The following is a 19382-nucleotide window of genomic DNA, read 5'->3' as shown; positions in this document are numbered from 1 at the left end:
AAATGTAAGCAGCATATACATACACAAAGTCTGTTTCATTCTTCAGCTCAGCCACTGGTTGGAAAACAAGGTTGCGTCTACGCATTCCCAGCAAACAGACTGAGTCATCAGTATTGGCAAATACTTTTCCTAAAAAGAATGAAATAATTCAAGACTTTTTTTATTCACATTTGTATGGCCAAATACCCTTGTTCTGTAATTAAAGTGAATGGGGTAATTAAAGTGAATTTCAGTTACTGAACATTTAACATAACATTAAAACATCAATTAGTACTTTAATAGGGTTAGGAGATCTTCACTTTTTACATTTAGCTTTGATGATTAGCCATGAAAACAGTGTAATTAATCAACAAGACTGAATTTTAACATCCAGTTTTAAATTAGATTTTAGTAAATAGTGTTTTATAAAAATTCCCAAAGAAGACATATTACCTTCTTCTGTCTCCCATGTAGCCATCATGAAACAAAAAGGAAGAACAGATGTAACTTAGGTAGTCATCAATTCCTTCATGCATAATAAACTGCAATCATACTAGCATTTTTTTAAGGCAGGTAAGAAAATAGCTATCTAAAATACTGACCTCACTTGAGGGGTAATATAGCAGGAAGCATAGCAAGACGTTACTGAATAAGATGGAAAGAGGTATGTTAACTAAACCTATCATGCATTCATGTGTTTGTGTATGGCAGTAGTCATATACTAATATCTAACTGAAGGCAGTAAAACGAGAGATAGGACCAAGTGTTTCTGCACCTTTCCTGTAGGTTTCGTTCAGCTTTTTGGAGATCCACTGCATAGCTTTTGCAGAAATTTTTGTCCCAAAGTTTCTATCAAATGGCGAAGGCGCACCACCCTGTGTGGAAATTTAACTGTGGGTTAATTCAGTTATCGAGTCAGTATTTGTCTTCTTATTTTACTAGTTTAATGGCCTGCTCACATCTCCCCCACTTTAAACAAACAAACAAACCTACCACATAAACCAAGATAAAACACTTAAAATTTGTGTTAAGCCTGTGTAGACTTCTCACTGAATCAATACTACTTTTCACTTAAGGTAAACAAAGGCCACTGATTTCCCTTTCCTCCATTTTCCCTCAGTGCTGATCACAAAGCACCGCCTAGCTCTCACACTGCACTGGGCAACCCAGTTTCAGCATAATATAAAACAGGAAACAGTTGAAGGTGTCAGAATGAGTGTAAGAAACTTAAGTGCTGACTGTAATCTAGGAAGTTGGGGAAACAAAACTCTATTGCAGCTAGAACAAGGAAGGCTAGAATGCTGTGTACATAAGACTAGGATGAAACAACTGGGTTGGGACTTTTTTAAATAGTACATTTTTTAATTAATATTATTTTTTATGGCTGCTTTCATTCAAAGTATTAAAACAGCCTTTATACGGCTCTGGGAACGACGTTATATTTTTTAAGCTGTCTATATATGAAGTCTGATTTTTGTGTTCATTTTCAATGCAACAGATGGAACTGAAATCATTGAACTATTCAGAACAACTTCACAAACAGCAGATCATTTCATCAATGCTGCTCTTGACCTTAAAAATAAATTTTGTTAAATTTTATGCAGAAAGTGCCAATCTTCGTGTTGAAGAATCTAAAAATAAGTAATGGTAAAAGGACTATGCATACAAGTTTAAATGACTTAATGTGAACAAGAGTTATTTCACTACTAGCACTTGAAAAATTTAGCTCTACATGTGTTTTTAACTGTACCTCAGTCTTGGTAATTACCATAGCCAAATTAGAAACTTATTATCTGCCCACTAACAATCAGCATAATGAGTTAAAGAGAGGGAAGCTACAGAGACCACAAGGAGAAGCTGAATGCTGTCTCTTCTACCAGAATAATCCATCTGCACGTAAAATTCCTTAACCAAATTTCTTCTCTTCCAGAGAGTTCCAAAGCCAGATACATTATGTAATGGTAGAGATGTATGTTCTAAATATGTATTACAGTAATAACGATAGCTGTAATGTCTATGATTTTTTTTTTTTTAATATAGACAGAGGGAGAAAAAATAATTATTAAGAAGCTAAAGGTTGTTTTTTCTTTTTCCTACATTTTAAGGAAGGAGTTGCAATAAATTGTGATGCTAACAAACACTTCAGAGCTACCTATGAGCAAAAATCCACACACTTTTTAATTCTGAGTCAGACTTACTTGAAATGCTTGAATAGTGTGTGCCCTTTGTGCATATAGTTAAGCTTGTCTGTAAACTCTAAAGTCATTTTTACCTGCTGCATGTGGCCCAATACATTTTTTCGACAGTCAAACACTCCTTTTCCTTCTTCAGAATACAGCTGATAGATGAAGTCAGTTGTGTAGTTCTCATTGCAGTTCTCATTTCTGTAACAATTCAGGCCAAATAGTCATAGCTAATTAACTGCTAAGTAGTCAATGTCTTTACAGATACTGAATGACAAACATCTTCCCAGTTTCTTGATAGCAGCGGTCACTGCTTGGATAATTTCATCTAATCCCATACGTTCACTTTCATGTTTCATGAACATATTTTGTGTAACATATTCATGATTTTAAAATCTGCATTACTTCTACTATACCAGCATTACTGGCAGGTCAGCTGGAATCCATTATTGAATAAGGTAGCGGAAAATAAAATTTATGTCTGACAACTTAACTATGCAGTGGAAAAACTGCACAAACAGAAGTTATACATACTGGCAGTAATGTCAGTATCTTGCCATTTATAAAAGCATGGATGATGAATAACACCTGGTCTGCTCCTTATCAGTACTTTAAATGTCAAGTATTTTTTCACCCTAATCACCATAAGCAGAAAAATGTAAACAAGTGTAATAGCTTCCTCATACAATTTATTATAGTACTCATTTTTCAGCCCTTTGCTACTCAGCACACTGAAGGTAAATGCTAACGAAAGAGAGAGAGAGAAGCTGCAGACTGATTCAGGATGCCTTAGAATGGATAACTTTAAAACATGTTAAATAACAAGTTTTAAAGTTTTTGGTCTTTGAAAAATGGTTTATCCTGTGTTATCTTGCAAAATCTAAGTAGAATTTTTATAGTAAAGGCTATATGTGCATGCTAGTTTTCACTGTCTTTATTAATAATCTACAGTTAAAAATCGTTGAGAAAATAGGCTGAAAAGAGAATCAAGTATTAGATTATAGAACAATTATATTTACATAGAAAGAAGGAAGTTTTGGGCTTCAGCTCCCAGACAGCTCCCACACTTGCCTTCTGGAGCAACAGCTTTGCTAATAATCTCATGCTAAAGGAATAATCAAGGAATACAGACTTGAATTGTCTTCACTAGTGGCCAAACAGCCTTGGCTGCGAGTGCTCAGCATCACAGATTTCACTTACTACAACTATTTTTGCTTACCTCAGCACTAGACCACGCTGGATACTGGTTTTCATCTTTTCAGTTAAGTGTTCCACATTAGCCTAGGAACAACAAAGGTATTTTTAAAGAGATAAGCACAACTTTTAATTTAAAAGAGCTTGAATGAACCTACGAGCTTATCCTGAAAGCTCGTGTAAAGATTCCACATCAAGTAATATGTGCAAATTCAAATAATCAATTTTAGAGATCCAGGAAAACATCGAGTATGGCTATTCATCTTGGGTTAAAATGAACTTCTTCTTCTGCATCACAAATTTAAATTGTGATTTAAATTCAAATCACAAATTTAGATTTTAGTAGACACATAAAATTGTTATTTTTTTAATGCTATACTGATAGAGCACCAAATTGGATTACCTTGATATACATTAAAATACATTGTCACATAAGGTCTAATCCTGCCGTTACTCCCAATCCTTGCAGTCCTATATGGATCCAGCAATGTATTACCGCGTCAGTACTCCCGTGCATGACATGAAGAGTGCATGCCACTGCAAAATGAGTGGGGAGGGAACTACAATTCACTTTCTATCTATTAGGAAATCTGTATCTGCTCAGGTTTGTATTAGTCCATGACAGCAGCTAGCACTTCAGAAGTGTAAAAGCCTTGTAGTAGACAAGTTTCACATCAGCTTACCCTCTGCAAAGTCATATCCTAATCTGTAGCCCTTAAATCCTAAAATCTTTATTTCAATAACACTTCAAAAATGCTCGTAATAGTTTGATTATCAAAGTCAATATCTAATCCACCTTAAATCCTGTTCATTCCCTGACCTGAGCAGCCTTCTGACACAATGAGCTGAGGCACAATTATAATGGAAAAGGTATTTCTTTTTATCCTATATTTGTCTGTCTTTTCAAGCTGCTGAACTTTTTTCATTTACATGTTGCTTGAATTTCAATCAGAAGAACAGAAATGAAATGATACCCTAATAATATTTAATGGTTAATACAAAAAAAATCATCAGTTAACTGACCCTGACGCCAAGAACAACTGGGTGTATGCTCCTTTAGGTAATAAGGCATAAAAACTGGAACTATTTGACGGTGCTACTGACAAGCATAGCTTTTAGCTATAGTATAATTAAAAATAAACTACAACAAAAAACAAGTTAGCTATCTACTTCAAATATATACATGTATGTTCAACAGTTTTAGGATCTACCTAAAAATGAGGAAAACATTTCTCATTTTGCATACCTGGAGCTCTCGAATATCAAACTGTTCTTCAAAAATATAAGCAGCGTCAGCTCCTGCCGCAAGGGCCCCCATATTGGCCAGATATCCACAATAACCGCCCATGGTCTCAATGATGAATACACGACGTTTGGTACCACTAGCTGACTGTTTGATGCGATCACATGTCTACTCAAAGATAAGATATTAGAAATTTTAAATTCTGAATTTTTATTTTATGTCACACATTTTTGTGTCACATTTTGATTTTAAAAATTTTATTAAGAGAAATTTTAAAAGGCTCCAACATAATATAACCCATTTAACTACCATAAGTCATTTTCATAAGTAATATATTGAACATCACACTAGCAAAACATTTTATTTTGACGATCAACACTTGTTTCATGCAAATACTAACAAGAAATAAATTTGTCTTGTGCATGAACATAAAAATTGTGATAGTTTTCTAACAGAGATACTAATACATATATTAGAGCTTTTTAATCAGTTTGAGCATAAGTTTCTCTTCTTTACTTTGACTCCATTCATTACTGAAAAGCTTTTATCATTTTACTATTGATTTTAAAATTTACTGCACTCCTGACTATGCTCAAGTTTAAAAAAAAAATATGTAACTGTTCATACTCTTGGGTATGTTCTGCTCTGTGGATTACTTTCCAACAAAGATATCCACAGAAATACTATTCAAGCACTACTGGAGCTATTACTCCTTTATTTATTTATTTGTATCATGCTCTGAACAGCCTAAGAAACATTCTCTACTAGGAGAGCTGATGCTCACATAGCACCAATACTACCAGTATTTACTATGGTTGCTTAAGAAACTTGGGAAAGAGTAGCAGAGAAAATCTCCAGGGTTATAGGACCTAGGAAACTGACATTACTACGCATAGCCATGCTATAAGAAGCTAGCTGACAAACTCTCACTTCCTGGAATGAAAATATTTCTACAGCAACTGTTCAAAGTTATTTTTAAGTCATAGGACAAAAATACTTCCTTTCAGGAAGAGATTAAGAAAAGAAACATATTACTTCCTCCTTTTCCTTCAAAATCAATAAAAGTTATGCTAGACTTGGTAACAAGAATAATTTTGGAAAGTTGATGTATAGTCCATACATCAGTTCCATTTGGTAAAAGTAAGAAATGAAAGTATCTAGCAATCGCATAATTTTGAAACTTGAATTATATTTTTAAGAACTCCTCATGCCTTACTAATTTTCTGAATGACCAACTACAGATCCTGTTAATATTGATTTGTTTCACAGATTTTTACAACCAAAAGCTTCATTCAGATAGCAACAGGACTTCAAGAAGAAATTGTGAGCTATAGGAGCTTCAAAAATATACCAAACAGACCACAATAAATACTGAATTGGTAAGTGAGGAAACTTAAAAAGACTAAAACTTTTAACATCATAGTGCTTAACGCATTCAGAAACTAAAACCAGTATGCATTTATTTAGGTCCAGCTACCAATTAATCTATGCATCTTTATATTTTCACACATATGTAAACGTATACCTCTACCCCCCATGAACCCATACACACACTCAAGTGCAGAATTCACACAGATGTATTAAGAATACTGATTAACACTCTGCTATGGAAAATGTTTCTGAATACTTCTGTTTATCATAACCTAAACAAGTTTAGATAGAACTTCGTTGTTTTTTTCAAGGTGACATTTTCTTTTACCCGTCTTGGATTTTACAGTGTCCTCAAGCTTTCCTGTTCCAGATGTGGTTTTGTGGTTTTGTAATTGTTGCAGAATGCTGGTACTTGGTATATGGTAAACAACAAATTTATAAAAGTCCCTATTACTTGTAACAGTAGCAGGCACATTGATTTTAACTCAAAAAAAAAAAAAAACAAAAAAAAAACATGCCCACCCCCACATGCCTAGAACTGGATTGATAATACATTGATTTCCTTCTGTTTGAGAGACCTAAAACATTTGTAAACTTCAAGCAAGTTTTCCTGCTGCTGGTACAAGAATGAAATTTTCTGCTTTGGGGATTAACCATTTTAGATGTATTTAGAAGGATGTCTCTCGTAATAGAAATGCAGAAGAAACTGTCTGCTATTCTTGCTGTCTCAGAATAACTGTGACAGAAATACTCCAATGGCACTGATAGATTTTAAAGAAATTCAGACAGCTTTATAGGAGATACAATACAAGTGTTCTTATTCAGTTAGCAGCCTGACTCAAGACTTAAGAGGATTAAGTTCTAGGACCCAATATGCATGAAATCAGACTGGATGAAATGTGATCTTTTCTAGCCTTAAGACACACAGGTATCTCTGTATGTACAGATGTTTTTATTTAATATGGTTAGCAGTAATCTTCTGCAATCTAGTAGCCATACATTTCAGTCTTCTACATGCCTGCTATAGACAGACAGACCATCTTTATAAACTGTTGCTATGTTGCTTTCTAAGCAATACCAATCACCATAATGGCAAATGGTGGTGTTAGGTACTAAAACCAGAAGGCAAGGCAATTCCTTTTTATGAACGTCTCATGTTTTTTACTGCGATGATATATAGACTATCATACAATCAGTTTAACTTGTCACGTTGCTAGCTCCTTTTATCTCAGCTTTTTCATGGTAGAATTTCAAATCCTTACTTTAATTGACTATGATGAGGAAAAAAAAACACATAGCTTTTTACATTGATGCTATATTTCCTGTTTTAGAATAACTGCCAGTGAAAACTGTGTGTGTACTTGTCTACACAACAATGGATTTTGACATTGGATTTTGACATAAAACATTAGCATAGATTTTTATTTGCTGCTTTCAGGGAGAGAGATTTGTAGCTGGTATTAATCCAGGAATTTTTAATTCATGGTTATGGGGTCAGCTTCAAAGAAACTGAGACTATAATAGCAAAGACTACTGCTGTGGTAGAAGCCCTTTGTTACTTGTCCATATTTCACTGCCTTGACACTACCTTCTGTGAAACCTCACAGTGAGCTTGGTCAAGTAATTGATCAGGATTTTAAGTCACCTTTCATTTTTTTCCTCCCCATTGCCCTGTCTCCTAAATAAGCTTGCCCTCCTTAAAAATCTAGAATAAAAATTGTTCTAGCCCTTTTTCCTGATGGTCTTGGAAAAAGTAGAAGTGAACCTATACAAAATTGGAAAAATAACATTCTTAGAAATTATATTTACCAAATTCTGTCTTGGACTTCAGTCTTGACTCTGTATTTTTAATTCACATCCTACTCCATAGGCTAGAAAGGCCAACGCTCAAGAGTATGATGCAGTTTCAGGACTCTTAAACATGGAGGTATGGTGATTCTTTCTGGAGAACTTTTTAAGATTCCATTGCTAGTTGTGTTGTCATACGAACTAAACCAGCTTCATGAAAAATCTGATATTCAAACCTCCAAATCAACAATATTTTATCTTTTTAAATAAACAAAACTTTCTGAAATTTAATAGATCACTTTTTTTTTTTAAACAGAGCATTACTGAATGCTGTACAAATTGCAATTAAAAGTACTTAAAGCAGTGAACTAAGAGGAAGCAGTAGTATGTATATTTTCTTTTCCATTGTGTTGTCGTGTTTTTATTTTTACATGTGCCTATCAGCCACACTTAAGAGGCTGGGTAAGGCAGAAGCAGCTAATGGAGTGACTAGAGGACTTGTGTCCTACCTGTGAATGTGCTGATGCTGTTTACCCATTCTACATCATAGGTTGTCTTCATTCTCTTCATTCCAGGGATGTAATATTGCATCTGCTACTGACCAGGTCATACTATATTCTGATGCAGCTATTTCATTTAGCTACAAGAGGATTTTTACTCTAATGAATAAGTAATTCTGTACCGGAGCAGGAAAACAAATCAGTTTTCAAGATGATTTCTCAAACCCCAGGATCTCCAAGCAGACTTTCTTGGCCAATTGCATAATTATTCATTTAGTTTCATAATAGGAGGTTTGATAGAACCCAAAGCTATTCAGTCATCTGTTTGCATTAGTCCTCAACCAGTTCCCTTTTTTGTTACTCCAGCAGACTTGGTGAAATGGTAAAGAATTAAAGACTTCATATAGTAATTGTACCTGAGGAAAAATGCTACAGCAGACTAGAACTAGAAAACTGATTGTTCTGATCAAAATGGAGAGCTTCACTCATAGCAAGATCTGGCTTCAAATCAGCATCAGTGATGAACTTAACTGCTTACACTATGTTTATACTTGATGTTAAACCTATGTAGTCCATACGATTATTCACGTGTTTAGTGTTAACACACACACAGATGTTCTGTTATGCTAAGTTCAGTCATTGGCCCATACAATAAATATGGTATTTATAAAAGATGTGCTTTCTTCTTTCAGCTAAATAATGTTGAGAAGCTACTTAGGATTTAAAAAAAAAAAAAAAAAGAAAAAAAAAAGAAAAAAAGAAATTCATAAAATCTTTTATTTTCAGTAAAAGCAAATGCCTTAAGCACTAATGCAGTAGTCTTGGATAACAAAATAGAATCCCCAAAAGCTAAATACTGACTATAATCAACTTTAATTAGGTTCATATTTAATCAGTCTTGGTAAAGTTCTTAACTGTAAAACATAAAAATTACAGTGACAGAATTATTTTAGAACACTAGACATTTCAAGGTCTTTAGGTATCCTGATGTTATGTATGTTACCATCTTAACTTTTAAAAGATACACGGTCTTACCTCCACAATAGCATTCAAGGCAGTGTCAGCACCAATGCTAAAGTCTGTGCCTGGCACATTGTTGCTAATAGTAGCAGGCAACACACAGATAGGTACGCAAAACTCCTCAAAGCGGGAACGTGCCTCATGTAGCTGCAGACAACTTTCATAGGCCTGAAGCAGTGGTACAAGTATGAGTGATACATTCCTTGTCTTTGGATTGCTCTGCTAATGACTCCTTGCGTGTGATGGCAAATTTGGCTGTCCATTGGCCCAAGTGAATACAATTGGTGAGATTATTGGGGGTGCATCCTGTACAGACCACAACAGTGCACTGAGGTTGCATTGGCACAATGCTCTTTGAAGAAATGCAGATGATTAGTGCAGGTAAATATGGAGTGAATATGAAGTGTGCACAGCATTAGAGGTCTGAAGCAGTTTAGCAGAAAGAAGACAGCACAAAGATGGACTGGAAATCATTCAACAAAAAGCCACTTAAAGAACAAAGTTTGATACGTGTTAAGAAGTTCAGAAAGTTAACTAGGAAAACACCTGCAACATGAAGGAAATGCTTAAAAGAAATCTGTTTTTTAACACTATGTTATCCTACAAAGTCAAGACACACCTATTTCCACTGAGAAAAAAAAAAAAAAGAAAAAAATTGCCTTTGCCTTCCAAGGTTCTATCGACATCACACATGTGCTTCTATTCACGTAGATCACACAGAGGTCCAGAAAAATCCAAGAACATGTGCACATGGATGAGCTAAAGTTTGCAAGTACATTTCAAAATTGCTTTGTGAAGCAGCTGTAGGTATTTAGGAAGATTCCAAATTACAAAATAAATCTGCATGTGAAAAGGATTATGTGTTCCTAACAGATGTAAAAATAATGCTTGAAATTCAAGCTGTTTTAAGTCAGTAAACTTTTTTTTTTAAACTTACATTATTCCAATTCTACCTAATCCAAACTCATTCAGCATCTCTCATGATGTGTGACAATTTTTTAAACTACCTATGTAATGACTCTCCACAAGAAAGTCTAATTACATAGTATGTTCCTGTTTTGTTAATCCTTTTCCCAGAAAAGAATGACGTTCACAGAAGTCTCATCTTTTTTCAATTTCTCAAATCAGTTCAGAGAAGCAAACTATGGCAAATCAAATTATTAGGTAGCTATTTCCACAAATATCTCCACAGCTACTAATTTAATCAATGACTTGGGAGAAAGCGATGGGAAAAAATTCACTCGTGAGAGCTCTGCTTAAAGGCTCTTTTCCCCAGATGGAGCAGATCCCATTCAGTGAGATGACAGGTCATATGTCATCGGGTGAATGCAGTGCAAACTAAGTTTCTAAAGTCTATGTTGACTTCAGATAAATTTTGGAAGTGCAACTTTAAACTCAGCTCAGTGCTAGGATGCATTTCCAATTTAATATCTCAGTCTAAAAAGCTGCTGTTTCAGATCTGCAGCTCTGAGTAGTATAGCCAAAACAGCGACATTATTTATTTATTCAAAACATTCTGATTATTTTATTATTGTTATTTTTTGAGTGGATGAGAATGAATTTTCACTGAGAAAATTTCATTGAGCAGTAATTGCTTAGCTTAGCTTAAGTCAGTCAGTTGCATTTTTTGTTTCTAAGGAAAGAAAGTGACGTCAAAACCATAAGGCTTCTTAGAGATCTGCAAAGAAACGCCGATGAATTTCTCTGAAAAGTTTTACAATGAGACTTTTGGGAAACCATGCTGAAGGGAAATTTAGAGCAGTAACTAACACAATTGGTTAGTTATGATATGGTAAGATATGTTTTTACTTGCATTAAATTTTGCCATTTCATTTGATGCAAGTGATTTTAGCAAACATATCCAAAGATTGTACCTCCACCAAGCATAAGCATCAGATAATTATACACAGCATCTTAGCATCACCGCAGAAAATACGAAAACATTTTCAATGAAAGGTAATTTAACAATTCTGGAAGGTAAATGATGGGTGGTTGTAATCATTGCTTTACATTTTATTTTGTTTTTTTAATGAGGACAACAGTAAGATCATAGAGGAATACTGTACCACATCAATAACATGTTTTAATCATTTCATATCCATTTACTGTATTATTATTTAGAAGTGTATTGGCAGAATCAAATGTGTTTTATAAAAATACAAGCAGTCAAGCACAGACTGTGTTCTGTTGACTTGTGTCCATTAAAAGGGATGGACTTACTGCCCCAGCTCCACATCCACATTGCTAGGACCAAACTGGATGAAAACTGAATTGGATAATTAGTTTGGCCAGGTTAATATTCAGCCTGTTCAGCTGCATGATTCAGATTAATGTACAATCACGTATGCTAGCACCAGCATAGGGATGATAACAGGAGAGTGGTCCCTTTTTTTTTTTTTTTTTCCCAATGAAACTGCACGGACAATCTAATAAACTTTCTTCACTCCAGTGAGAAATTGTCTTCTTGTGGCTGTTTGCTATTCTTTTTCTCATGACCAGTTGATCAGCTTGCACACCCTTCCCTTTGAAGGATGGAATGAAAATGCAGATTGTCAATTCTCTGAGCATATCAAAAGATTTCAGCCTCCTCTTTTTTCAAGTTCCTTCATTCTCCATCTCTAGCTGCTACCTTTACTTTTCATTTCCACATCTAGTTCTTATGTCCTAAATCAAAATGCATATTCTCCCATACATTGTTCTGGATTATTGCTCTTTCTGTCACTGTCCTCTAGCCTTTGTAGGCTTTGTTTTCAAATTTAATTTTCATATTTTCCATACGTTTTCACATTGTGTAGCTAGAAGTCTAACTTTTTATTCATTCTTCTACTTACAGAGTAGATTTCAATTTTTTTAATTTCACTCATAAAAATGTGTTGATAACCTCCATTTTTGATGGTTATTAAATAACCCAGTAATGTATAGGTTATGTCTACGTAAGTATGAAGACTAACACTTTTCTTGTCATATTTCAGAAGTCTGATATCCAAAATAGTACTCTACTTATTTCACTGAGTTAGCAACATGAAATTAAGAACACAGGTACTTTTATTACCGTGGTTAATTTACTGCTGCTTCTTTTCAGAGAAAAATTCAAGTTAACATTCTCATCCTGTAATTCTAAATAATTTATGTCTACCTAGATACAAAAAGCCTAAAGTATACCCTATTCACATATTGAAACTTCCACCTTTCCCCAGGTATTCCAGTACTGTGGAATACTGACAATTTCTCTGACAATTGTTCTCACTGATATTTTACACTGAAGTGAAAATAGAATATATAGGCAAATTTAAAATGCTACTCAAGAGACAACCCAAATTCTACCATTCTACTGATTAAAAGTCTAACATTGTAAAATACAATTTGGAAAAAAAAAAAAATAATCAAGAGCATCAAAGAATCTGTCACAGAATCCAAATTCTAGTTATTGAGAAACATACCATCCACTATCATGACTTAGGACACAGCATGCTCTTGCCTAATAACTCATCCAGAAGATCTGTAACTGTTCAAGTATTTACAGATCATATACCATCTTTAATACCAAGTTTAGGTAAGTATAAAACAAAGTAGTCTGATTTGTGTTCGTTTATTTTCTTTTTTAAATGCAACATCACCACATATGCAAATGTCTCAGGGTACCATTTACATGCCTTGACAACTCTCAAACAACCTAACACTGACAAACATCTATTAATGCCAAAAAGCAACAAGGCCTCATTACCCAGAAGATTTTACTTACCTTACTGAACGTTGTTGAGAACATAGAATTGTAAAAGTACCACAGAAAAATTAAGCGTGGTAACACTTTAGTGTGCTAATCTGAGAGCTAAAAGACGCTAATCTGAAAACTTGACACATTTACTCATCTAACAGTGTCAATAGGAATGAAAATTATATGACTTGTATTGAGCCTATCAGTCACACTTCACAGGGGACAGCATCGCTATTGAACCTGATCTGAACATGTGACACAGGAATGAAAGGAAACATTTTTTATTACCAGTCTTAGTGGATCATATTCAAACAGTCAGAGCAGAAAACTGAAAAAATACTAAGCAGGAATCTTTCCTTAACACAAAAGTCTGCTCCTTTCCAAGGAGAAAAAAAAAAAAAAAAAAAAAAAAAAAACAAACCTTAGCCTTCTAAATCTTAACCTTCTATTGGCTTGAAACTAAATCCTGCAAAGCTATTACATTTTGTATACATTTCAGAGAAAAATCTCGACAAAGTAAAATGCAAGAACAAAAAGACTATCAGTAAAATACAACACAAACAAGTTTTCAACTACTGCATTGAAAATATGGAGACACTGTCAATTTGTTACCTAATGAAGTCTAACAGTATCTAGAAACCTAAGTATAAAGCAAAACACATTAACAGTATAGGGAAAGGGAGAGAGAGGGAGACCCTACTCTACATGAAATAACCTATAAAAAGAAGGTAGTTAGGTAAACATACACAGGTTATGAAAAAAAAGGAGAAAAGAAAAGTAGGTGTCATGCACAGTCATTTTACTCACCTCAATTTATGATCAATCATTTTGGTGAGATATTTTTATTTACCAGAACTGGAAAAAAAGTCAACCTTTATAAACCTACAGTCTTGTTCAAGGCAACAGTTTGGAAAACTGAAATTTCTTAACTCAAATGAGAATTATCTTGAGAAAAACAAACCCCCATGTTGGTATGGTAAACAGAAATAAATAGGTGAAAATTATGTTAATGCTCTTGAGGTTGATAGCTTTTGAGGAATCATAGATATTTTTTGAAATATTATCATGATTAAAATCTTCAAACAAATTTATATGACAGAAGAACCGATATTACATTTCAAAAGCAATCTGAGATTCTTTTCCTACTTTACACAAACATCATGGTTATTGTTTTTAGTTTTTTGTTTGTTTTTAAACGTAGCTCAACATGTATAATCAGTGAAAATATTTTTGCTCCAACACTACTGGATATGCATCCACAGATTATACTAAAAAGAAAAATAAAACCAAAAGAAGTGTAATGTTCCCATTGTTATTGCTTGGATAACATTATCTCAAAATATATAGGAACAGTATTGCTTTTCTTAGCAGGTGTATGATTGATTAGTGCTTCCTAAGTGATTCAGGTGAACTGTAAACATGCGTGCTTGATGTATTATTTGTGTGGCACCTGATAATTCTCTGATAATCCAACTGAATTTACTTTTAATTGATCCATTCTTAATTTATATTATGTTACTGTTGTATTTTGCTGTTGTTTTTTTTTTTTTAATATGTCTCAGCTCTTTATGTTAAATCTGTTTCTTTTATTAGTAGTGTATACAATTCTTATTACAGAAATGGTTACATAAATAAGGATTCATTTCTGAACAGAACAATATTCACTTGGGATTTGTCACAGCTGGGTATACTGAAACTTCACATATAACAGGGATTTTTTTTTTTCCTTATTCTACAGTGCAAACGATCATCAAGTCCTAGCTTTAGGTTTCTTTCTTTCCTATATAATAAATACATGCCATCCTATTTGGTAGTTTACAAATTCAAAGGTCATTGTAGTTTTGGATCTACCTCTGAGACCACAAAACTTCTCTCTTTTAACTAAGTATCATGAATGTGTCTATACTGAGTAATTGTATTATTTTCCAGATTAGATTTCCAAAGTTCTGGTCTATAAAAATATCCAGTTCTAGCCAATTCAGTCAGTTTTAACCAGAACTGCTGTATTAGTAAGCGCACACACCAGAATAGACTTACATCAGTTATAGTGTTCAGAGCAGTATCTGCACCAATGCTGAAATCTGAACCCGGTACATTGTTGGATACTGTTGCAGGAACCATAACCATTGGAACACAGAATTCGTCATATTTCTCTCGGGCAGCTGACAATTCCAGGAGTCCGAGGTACGCCTGTTGGGCACAGGCATTGGATGAAAAATTAGGACAAATAAAATAAAGACAAGGTTGGAATGATAAAATGGAACGGGCCACAGGGGGAGCCATTTCTACCACGACACACTTCAGCAAGCCAAAGCATTAAGAATCCACTAAAATGACAGATACACAAAAAAAAAAAACAGAAAGGATTAAAAACATGTATGCATTTGAAAAGAAACAATAAACAGAATACTCATTCATTTCAAGAAAATATGTAATTTAGACATAAAGGTGCTTTGTACAACAAATATACAAAATAATTCCCCAATCTTCAGGTACTATTACCTGTTGTTTCAAATCATAGTATTCCTGAATCAAGACATCCTTAAAAAAATCACTTTGGTAAAGTAAGATGAACTTGAAATATGGACAGAAAACAAAAAAGAACACTTATCTTCATTTATTACAGATTTTTAAATGCACTGTTTGAGAAGAGTGGCTTAAATAAGGGACCACAGTACAATTACAACTAAAGCTTAAGAACTTTTTGATGTGTTCTGAGTATTGATATGGTATATAGACTTGCTTGTACTGCTGAAGTTATTATTTTTTTTAAATATAGAAACAGCATCACATCACCTCATCTTATTTATCCATTTAGCTTACCTGTTTTTTCAGTTATTAGTCATTGCCTTGAATGCCAACTTTCCACAGAAATCAGTGATTAGTAAAAACTGATCCTAAATGCTATATTGTGTATAAAATACAGCAAATCAAATGCACTTTACATGAAGATTGGGTGAAAATTAAAATGGTCTATTTCTTTTGTTAGGAATTCTATTCTACTTAGACATAAAGTTGAAACTTAATTGTACCTCAAATCCACCAATAACCATAAGAGCGTTAATGTTGTTAGTGCGCATCTGGTCAGCGATCTTCTCCAAATACTTAGCAGGAAGAGTACTGAAAATTATTAAACCAAAAGAAAAATAAAAACAATTTACAGACTCTGCAGCAATAAGAATTAATTACTAAGCCATAACGGTAAACCCAGCAAGCAATAGAATATTTTTCATTTTAAATACCTATTCATAAATATATTTCTTTCTGGTCGCCTCTAAGGAACCACATCAGCTATGAGAAAAATACAGGTTTGCAATACTTTTAAATAATTTCCCTAGGAAATTTTTCAGTTGAAGAAGAATGACAACTCCCATTGTCATTCTCTCCTTGGAGCTGATACAGTACCATCAAGATACCCACATTGGAATATAACATTAAAAAAAAATAAAAGAATTAAAACATTCAGTGAAAGGAAAAGAGAACTGAAGTATACACAGGTTATATAACATACTAGAATTCACCATAGCAATTGGAAAAATATTGATGTTACCGTTTGGTACCAAGAATCGATCCTCCCTGGCCAGTCCAGCCTCCAACATCTCCCCAGCTGATTTCCTTTATCTTTGAATTAAAGTAAAGGAGATTTTGTTACATAATTATTTAATTACTCTTCTTGACATGCAACAAACACAAGATACTACTTAACATAAAGCTGTTGGACCGAGTTGTTGGGCACTTTGGCAGCACCAAAAATGAAATTGGCAGAAGTATCAGTATCAAGAGGTTAAATAACTTAAATTCTCTTTAATTCTTACCAGTCCCTTCTCATTCTCTCTCTTTCTCCAGATCACAATAAACTTTTCCTCCTTGATTCATATCATGGTCCTGTTTTCATATCCTCTCTTACTGAACATGAAACATACAAGTCTAAAACTAGGTCTTTGAGGTTAGTTTTGGGACCTACTGCTCCAGCTAATAATCTTATATGTATTTTCTCCTCACGCCATTAACTGATGCATAACATTTAAAACAGAGGAACAGAAGAATCTGACTCACCTGGAAAAAAAAACAAAAGCTTCCTTCCTTAAAAGGCATCTCTGCAAAGTTTCTTATTGTAAAAGAACACAAATGCAACAGCAATTCTTCTGTTATTCTGTGGAAAATCTATATATGCTAAACATTGACCATCACCTGAACTAATTCTGTAGCTCTGAAGCATGTAGTATTTAAGCATAAATGAAATAAAGCAATAACAAACAAATAGGTTTATATAGTTGAGAAATAGTTACAATTTGTGTTTCATATGTCTTCATTAAATAACTTACTGATTTACTTTCCATGATAGTATCACAGAACACGCAATTATAATAAAGAACATGCCTTATAACAAAGGCAGTAGAGTGGGATGAGGTACATACTACTATACTATCCACACAAAATACTGACCTTCCCTCTAGAAAAACCTTCAAATCCATCAATGACAGCAAACATTTTATGGCCTTCAGTTATGCCAACTCTCACTGCAGCCCTTACTGCAGCATTCATTCCAGCTGCAGGAGCACCAACATTTAAGACTGCCACATTAAAATTAGTCTGCAAGAGAAAAATAACAATCTTTAATAAGCACTTTCTTTTTTTATCACGCTTAATTTTTCCATCATGCACAGATGATAAATATTGTAATGTAGGAACTTGCAAAGCCCTGAAAACCATTCAAAACTAAAATATACCTAAATCTATTTTTCCCATTTTCAGAATGCCACACAATCTGTTTTTTTTTTTTTTTTTTAAAAGTTTTTACATAAGACTTTCAATTTGCTTTGCAGTTTGTTACGCTTTTTTTTTTTTTTTTATAATTAGCTCAGCTAGGTTCAAGAAAAAAAAGAAAGAAAAACAAAATAGACTAAGTTATTCAACCATTTTCATATTATCCAAACAGTTGGATTTTGCAAAGTAGAATATCCTAGAAAAGAGTAGGAGCTGATGTATTTCATTCAATCACCGTAGCAGTTAGTGTCATCAGCAGACACACAAATTGGAACAGATTACAACTTTAATTTAAAAGTATCTGCCAGACTTTTAGAGCAGCTAGCAGCAGTAGCAGCAGTAAACAGGATCATTCAGCATCTTTCACATTACCGTAAGGTTTCAGATTATGGCAGATTTAAAGCATTTTAGTGACTCCAGAGTAACTGTTTATATATAGTGTTACCTCCTCCTGCAAGTTTAATATGTGTTCCAGGTAAGTGTCTCGTCTATTCAAAGGGAAAAGTCTGAGATATCAAATATGCATTTGTAAACTAAAATACACGCAATGTAAGAGAGAAAAGGTTCTGCTTAAAACAAGACATGAAATAATATTTTGCTACATAATATATATTCCATGATCTTGCATTTAGTTTCCATATATATCTGTTAGTTATTGTGTCTAAATAAAGCAATTCTGTAAATGTAAGCATTACTGACTGAACAATGGAAAGGACCACAATCACACGACCTAGATATAAAATAGGATGTAAAACTTCTATCTTGTTACAGCAAGCCCAGTTCTAAAGACAAAATAATTTTCAAATTAAGAACACTATCCTCAATGGAACTATGTCTTCACACTGATAAATCCAAAACCTTTCAAACCACAGATTCTTTTTCAGAGTTAAAGCTTCAGTACTTGCATTAAAAATAAAAAGAAAAAACGTGTATGGGTAAAAAAAAGCAACAGTACTACTATGAGTAAATGCTAGCAAGCATCTTTCAATTGAACAGCAAAGCATGGAATGCAAATCATACATGTATGCATTTAGCAGAACAGGCTTTAAACAATAGCAAACTAAGAAAAATGCAACAAAATTTAACAGCCTGAGCTTATACACCGAAATTCATCACAGCTCAATGATCTTAAATTGTTTGCAATCATTAACATGACAAAATTGTAACAACTTAGTACTGGAGAAAATTGCTTTACCCTGGAAAATGGGAATAAAGAACAAAAAAAAGAAAACCAAAACAAATAAACAATAAATACAGAGCAGATGTTAGGCAACAATCATTGAATCTTTTCAAATAAAAAAAATACAGAATTTGTATTTATTTATTTATTTTTAAACTTCAGTGCAATCAAAGAATTGTAAAAAAGACAAAGGAAACGTAAGAGCAAAATATCTGCATGCAGCAACACTTCTGAAGCAGAGCACTGAGTAGGCTCTAGTGATCTGATCAGCTTAGCCTCTTCCTCAATTCTTGTGACAGGCTCATTTTATCTGCTTTTTAATTCCCCTCTAACACCTTTTATTGAAGCACAGATTTGGCTGGTGTGGTCATAGCCAAGTACTTCTGTTAATTATTGCAAGTGACCTACAATTCCTTCTAATGTCTTCCATCACAAAAAGACA

The 19382-nt window shown here is 33.8% G+C and overlaps 1 protein-coding gene across 3 annotated transcripts in view; it reads right to left on the bottom strand.

The window, feature by feature from the left end:
- PFKP (phosphofructokinase, platelet) overlaps positions 1–19382 on the bottom strand; it is a 45145-nt gene that overhangs the window by 1110 nt on the left and 24653 nt on the right. Inside the window, exons 13-22 of one of the 3 annotated variants that reach the window (XM_084281956.1) lie at positions 17440–17586; positions 16544–16614; positions 16026–16113; positions 15031–15183; positions 9294–9446; positions 4603–4767; positions 3382–3443; positions 2252–2363; positions 755–854; positions 24–129 (exon numbers count right to left, since the gene is read on the bottom strand). In XM_084281956.1, coding sequence (XP_084138082.1) covers positions 24–129; positions 755–854; positions 2252–2363; positions 3382–3443; positions 4603–4767; positions 9294–9446; positions 15031–15183; positions 16026–16113; positions 16544–16614; positions 17440–17586 — 1157 coding nt within the window. The remainder of the gene's footprint in view (positions 1–23; positions 130–754; positions 855–2251; positions 2364–3381; positions 3444–4602; positions 4768–9293; positions 9447–15030; positions 15184–16025; positions 16114–16543; positions 16615–17439; positions 17587–19382) is intronic. The other 2 variants (XM_084281954.1, XM_084281955.1) reach the window with 2 other exon arrangements.

Source organism: Netta rufina, assembly GCF_964035555.1.
Source record: "Netta rufina genome assembly, chromosome: 2".
Classification (NCBI taxonomy): Eukaryota; Metazoa; Chordata; class Aves; order Anseriformes; family Anatidae; genus Netta; species Netta rufina.
This window is presented reverse-complemented; position numbering and strand designations above follow the sequence as displayed.